The sequence below is a fragment of the Mus pahari genome, chromosome 8 (genome assembly GCF_900095145.1).
Source record: "Mus pahari chromosome 8, PAHARI_EIJ_v1.1, whole genome shotgun sequence".
In the NCBI taxonomy this organism is placed as follows: domain Eukaryota; kingdom Metazoa; phylum Chordata; class Mammalia; order Rodentia; family Muridae; genus Mus; species Mus pahari.
This window is the reverse complement of record NC_034597.1, coordinates 53,948,896-53,954,885: the sequence shown is the minus strand read 5'-3', so window position 1 is coordinate 53,954,885 and position 5,990 is coordinate 53,948,896. Positions and strand designations below refer to the sequence as shown.

At 44.9% G+C, this 5,990-nt stretch overlaps 1 protein-coding gene across 1 annotated transcript in view; it reads right to left on the bottom strand.

Annotated features, from left to right (window-relative positions):
• The window catches only part of Wdfy2 (WD repeat and FYVE domain containing 2), a 128,239-nt gene that overhangs the window by 23,621 nt on the left and 98,628 nt on the right, over positions 1 to 5,990 (bottom strand). The window contains exon 6 of the mRNA XM_021203467.2: positions 2,371 to 2,483. Coding sequence (XP_021059126.1) covers positions 2,371 to 2,483 — 113 coding nt within the window. The remainder of the gene's footprint in view (positions 1 to 2,370; positions 2,484 to 5,990) is intronic.

Here is a 5,990-nt window from a genome sequence, read left to right as displayed (position 1 = left end):
CCTGGCTGTGCCAGCGTTCCCCTGGGTCAGCAGAGGCTCTCTGATCTCTGTGCCCTGGCTGTGCCAGCGTTCCCCTGGGTCAGCAGAGGCTCTCTCATCTCTGTGCCCTGGCTGTGCCAATGTTCTTCTGGACACCCCCTCTCACTCCTTCCCTAAGAATCCAACTCTCACTCATTCCCAAGGATTTCTAATCAAGCACCAGCTCCCCTGGATGGAGGCCTGGTGATCCTTCCCATCCTGTCAGCAGCATCATTGCAGCTCAGCCTGTCTCTCTCCCTCTGGACTGCGAGGGATTTGAGGACAACGATGCTTCTCTTTTTGACCAAGAACATTCATTGAGATCAATTCCACAGAGCAAAGGGTCAGGAGAAGGGGAACTGAGGCAGACTGAGGAATTCTGAGAACAGCCAGAGGCAGAAGGCAGGCACGGGGACAGAGTGTGTTATCCAACAACATGAATGAAGGCAGCAACAGCAGGGAGGAGCGGCCACCATGGAAGATGCTGTCAAACTTTAAGCACAACAAGGTCTTAAATACATCCCAGCAGACCATGGGTCACCTCAGGGAGAGCACCTCAAATGAGGTAACAGATACAAACCAGAGGTAAAGGGCTGGAAGGCAAATGGGAGGTGACACCTCTGGAGGAGCCGGGGAATGGCATTCTTGTAAGAACTAGCTGCTACCGTAGGTATGCAAACAGTCCTTTTGCAATGGATAAGTACTAGATGATCCTACTTACTTGGTCACACTCACAGAAAGAACCAAGGGTGCCGGAGAAGGGACTACCATCAAAGGCTGCAGCCTCACAAGATGAAGCGTTCTGGGACAGATGCTGGTGATGGTGACACAATAATAGCAAGGTACTTCACACCACCAAACTATTTAAAAATGGTTAAAATAGTACATTTTATGTTTTACAAATCTTGTAATTTAAGATTACAAGAGTTATGGGAATTGCTACAGGAGGCTACAGAGAGTACAGAGAGGGCTTGAAACATGTAATGATAAAATGAAATGAAACGTGTAATGATAAACGGAGAGATGCTGGTGCCCAAAGGAAGTCTATGTTGATGTGAGGATCCTGAGAATTAGCCTGGGCCCACAGGAAGGCTGGCTCCCATAAAGAAGTAAGAAGAGATAAAAGAAAGGTTTGTTTCGGGATATAGCAGAGTACAGAGCAGGCAGATGGCTGGGATGGATAAGGAGAGGGTGTTAGGAGGAAGGCATCTGGAGTGTACTGGGCACAGGCAGAGGGAGAGCAGGCAGCGGCAACTCTGTGCACGAGGCTGGGAAAGCACCCTGCAATGGTACTGATGGTCTAAATCTCAAGAGTGAGTAGCAGATGGGACCTCTGCTTGCACAAGCAAAGAAGGAGTGTAGTCAGTCTCAATCTTAGTACTCCAAGATCACCAAGAAGGAAGAATGCTATCAACTGAAGACAGCACATCAGGAAGCATGTGACTAAGGAAGGAGGTACCAGGCCTTGAAACACAGGTCAGATTCTGGGATCTGGTTACAGGCAGTTGTGTGTACTCTGCAGGAACAGCAAAGCACTCAAAAGTGCTGAGCCATCTCTCCAGTCCCTCACTGCCCCAGCCCTGGAAATCTCACATAACTAATTTAGTTAAAACTACTTCCCCATCTACTTATATTTTTCTATGACATCTAAATGGATTATTATCTCTACACTAAATCATGAGTTGTTATTTACCAAAAACCCAAAACAAAACAAAACAAAACTATACCAAAGTGTACTAACAATCATAAAAACAGGCAGTAACGTGTTTCCCCAAATCAACATCTTCTGGAGCCAATGCCACCCCAAATGGTGCCAGTAAAATATTAACTACTGCCGTCAATTCAAGTCTTCCCAGGGCTGTGAATGATTATTGTGTATCCTGCAGGGGTGGTCCTGAGCACACTAGTGATGTAAAGGTGACCTAAAGGAGACCCTGGGTTGGGACCTAAAGGTCCAACAGGAAAGATCAATCTGACCCTTTATGTAGTCTGGCTTCCCTCTTCCTCTGTCTGGGACGGGGGCTCTTTCGTGCACACTGACTTCTCCAAGAGTGACGGGGACAAGTGTCCTGTCAATCTTCTGGCTTTTGTGCCATTGTGACATGGTTCTCCACAGCAACATGAAGACTAACTCTTAGCATTCTGAAGGTAGAGTGGTTCCTCTTCTCTCTGAGTCACGGAGGAAAACTTTTGGTTTTACCGAACCATTTTACAACCAGCCACGTGTTTCTGATTCAACTGTAGTTTTGCCCAAGCCCGAGTTATTCTCTGTCACCTTCAAACATTTGGATGTTCAAAGTACTTTCCCACCTACTTATACTTTTATACGATAGAGCCTTGCTAAGATCTTACCTGTGTGCCCTCTGAAGGATGTGAGCAGTGTGCAGTTTTCTTGTTCCAGTTTGAGGATGGTTACTTGGCCTGAGTGATCACCAATAAACACATGACGGGTCTCAACATCAAATCTATCATGTAATCATTAAGGATTGCAAAGTGGGGATTTAGGAGAGTTAAAAAAAAAACAATATTAGTTTAACCAGGCATGTGCAGTACCATGCTAGCAGAACTTGGAGATAGGTCCTGGAAGATATGAAGGATGTACATATTGCTACACATTCAGACTCAATGTGACTAAGCTGTCACTTATCAGATTAACTTATAACATGACCACAACAAAAATATCAACGTGTTATTTGGAGCTAGGTATGTTCTTTCCAACCAGGAGCAGGAAGATGAACAAAATATGTGACATCAGTGGAAGTTCAGGGGTCAATTTAGAATGAGACTATCTGGAAAGCAAGGTCAGAGGCTTCCAGAAACAGGCTTCCAGAAACACTGGGATCTGTTCCAAAGGAGGAATCAGAACACGCAGCACTGTCTACACAGGTGCAGTGGGTCTACACCCAACTTCAAACAGATCTTCTGCAAAAAGCAACCTGAACCTGACATGCAGGCACTAGTGCTAATAGAAGATTTAGCACTATGAAGGATTATTAATTTCCAGAGCTAACTATATCTTTGTGATTATAAACAAATATTTCTTCATTTTAGAGGTTCATAATGAAGTATGTTTAGATAAAATGAGATTAAGGTCTAGAATTTGCTCAGAAATATTGTGGCAAAAAGGAACAGAACTATCAACAGTGGATGTGATTATAGACAAGGATCCATTAAAATGTTTTCTCACGGTGGCGCATGCCTTTAATCCTAGCACTCAGGAGGCAGAGGCAGAGGGATCTCTGAGTTTGAGGCCAGCCTGAGATCAAGTTCCAGGACAACACAGAGAGACTCTGTCTCGAAAAACAAAAAAACAACAAAACCAAAATAAAACCACAAACAAACCATGGTCCCAACGGGGACTCAGAGGCAAAATGACAGTACAACTGGATGCTGGAGTGCTTGACAATATCATTAAATGTGACATAGAGAAACTAAGATAAACTCAGTGGCTTTTTCAGCACTCTTGACCTGACTGGGACTATACCTAAGAAATAATACTAGTAGGAAGACATCTCACTAAACAGGGCGCCATTTTAGAGATACCCCAACAACTCTTGACTAAAAAGCTAAAAATGAGGAGTTGAAACATGGTCAAATAATAAGATACTGACAGGGTAAGGTGGGTAAGATAATTTCTGAACTGAAGACTAGCAAGTAAGATACAAAGAAAATATCCCCATTTCCTGTGACCTGCCGCAGACATTTGGGGAAGACCTTGTGCTGGACTGTGCAGATACGCAGAGAACCAGCTAAGAAAGCTTAGTCATAAACTTCTAGTATCCTGTTCTCCCAGGACCTGGAACAAACCCCTTGGCCTTTCTGGGCTCTTAAGCCTTTGTTGCTACATCTGGATCTGAACACACCATTGCTAATTCGGATGCAGTACATGCAGAAGCTGAGTTCTGAGGGACAGTTCAGCTCAGGTATTTTCTCCCTTCCCCTCCTTCTTTACTACTGTTTATCATAATTGTTATTTCTTGGAAACTGAGAGGTCACCTGGCCAGTCTCTGTCTCCTTGGTTTCCTGGCTTGAGTTTTTGGTTATTGTCAGTACTATTCTCTACTGAGAGGCCTGGAAGAAGAGAACATATGATTGTGGTCTGAACAGTGAACCTTGTCAACTGATAAATGACAGGTGGGGATGGGACAGTACTGTGTCACCTGTGGAGGCCTCCCTATAGAGCAGCTGTCCTCTGCAAGATGAAGAGTAGGGCTTTCACTCTGCATTTGTGCCACTTCATCAGATCTCCCCTTCCTTAACAAACAAACAAGCAGAAGACTCTTAGAGTGGTGAGTGGCAGGAGGACGGGAAGGAAACAGGCAGAGGTGGGATGGTAATAGTGTAGGGGTTTGCCTAATAATCTGTCTATCTGACAGCCAGTTCCAGGGAGTGGGCGGGGGTGGACCCTCTGGCTTTGGAAGAATCTCATGGTTCTTCGCTCAGACCACACCCTACCCCATCCCCCACCCCCCACCCTTAGCAAAAGCATAGAACTGCCATGCCACCAATGCTTAGCAGTGCAAAGATACTGAGGAGTAAGAATTGGCATTGTAGTTTGAAAACTGGAGCTATTAAAGGCATATATCATGGGGCATGTACTTTCTGGAAGGTGTTGTGTGAACACACATACATACACACACATACATACAAACTACACACACACACACACACACACACACACACACTCACACTCACACTCACATACATTCACACATGGGCTTCAAGTAACCAGTAACATGATTCTATCCTTAGTAATATGTCATAAAATGAAAGTGACTTTTGGAACCTTAAACAAAGGTTAATATGATCAAGATGAGTTTAGTTTGAAAAGTCATCTGTGTCTTTGCTCACATTGGTTGGTTTGGCTAGGCAAGACACAAGATAAAAGGAAGACACACCATTACAGTGGCCATCGATGCCAGCTTCTGTACAAGCCACAGGATGCTATTGGTTCTGATATCGAGGAGCAAAGGGAGAAAAGCAGAAGCCCAACGGAAGAGGCCTCAGTCACAGGAGTCCTGTTCTTATTAGCAGCGTGCCCTGTCTAGGCTTCAGCTGGCTCATCTGAAGCATGAGGAAGAGTCTCCTGTGTTCACGTGCTGCCCTGTCAAGGATAAGCTCCCTCTCCCTGCCAACTCTGTCTCTCGTATTGCTAACTCTCCATCTTTACAACCTTCCACTGTGGGCATCTTGATCCCTCCCCCTTGCCCTTCCAGTGAGAAAACAACAGCAGCACTACCTCTGTGTACCTATAAACATACCCACTGCCACTCAGGTATAAGGAAATTTCAGCACACTGTCATTTTGTTGGCAAGTGACTGGATACTTTAGAAATACAGAGATAAACCAAAAGTAGGCCCCACTGTTTCTGCTTCTGTGGACAGTGTCAGCTTCCATGTTCTCCCTGTCAGAAGTGGGAGGATTTCATTTTTCTACACAAGAGAACTTTCTTCCTTACTGTGGGAGGAACATGTCCCACAACAAGTGATGCTCAGCTTCTCAGAGCCCAGCTGGCAAGAGGTGAGCTTCTCTGGTGTTAGTAGGCACTCACTCCACGTACACAGACTGACAACTTGGGAGGCAAGAATATTATACAATGGATTCTGAGGAAGTCTCACAGAACAAAGCCTGCAGGATTCCATTTAGAGACAGCGAGCTCACTGTGCCTTGGCATGGCAGCCTGTCAAGAAATGTTTAAAATTTAATTTATTATTATTAGTGTATGCCACAGTGTGGAACACGTGGACGTAAGAGGACAACTTCCAACAGTCAGTTGTCTCCTTCTACCATGAGCTCTGGGGACTAGACTCAGGTTCCAAGCTTGTGCAGCAAGCTCTCTTTCCTGCTAACTCAACCCACTGGCCACCAAAATATTTCTAAACAAATGGGAATCTCATGGACCACTCTCTAAGCGCCAATGGAGTATTTATAACATTAGAAAGATGTCCTGCCTATCCAGAGACTACTCCATC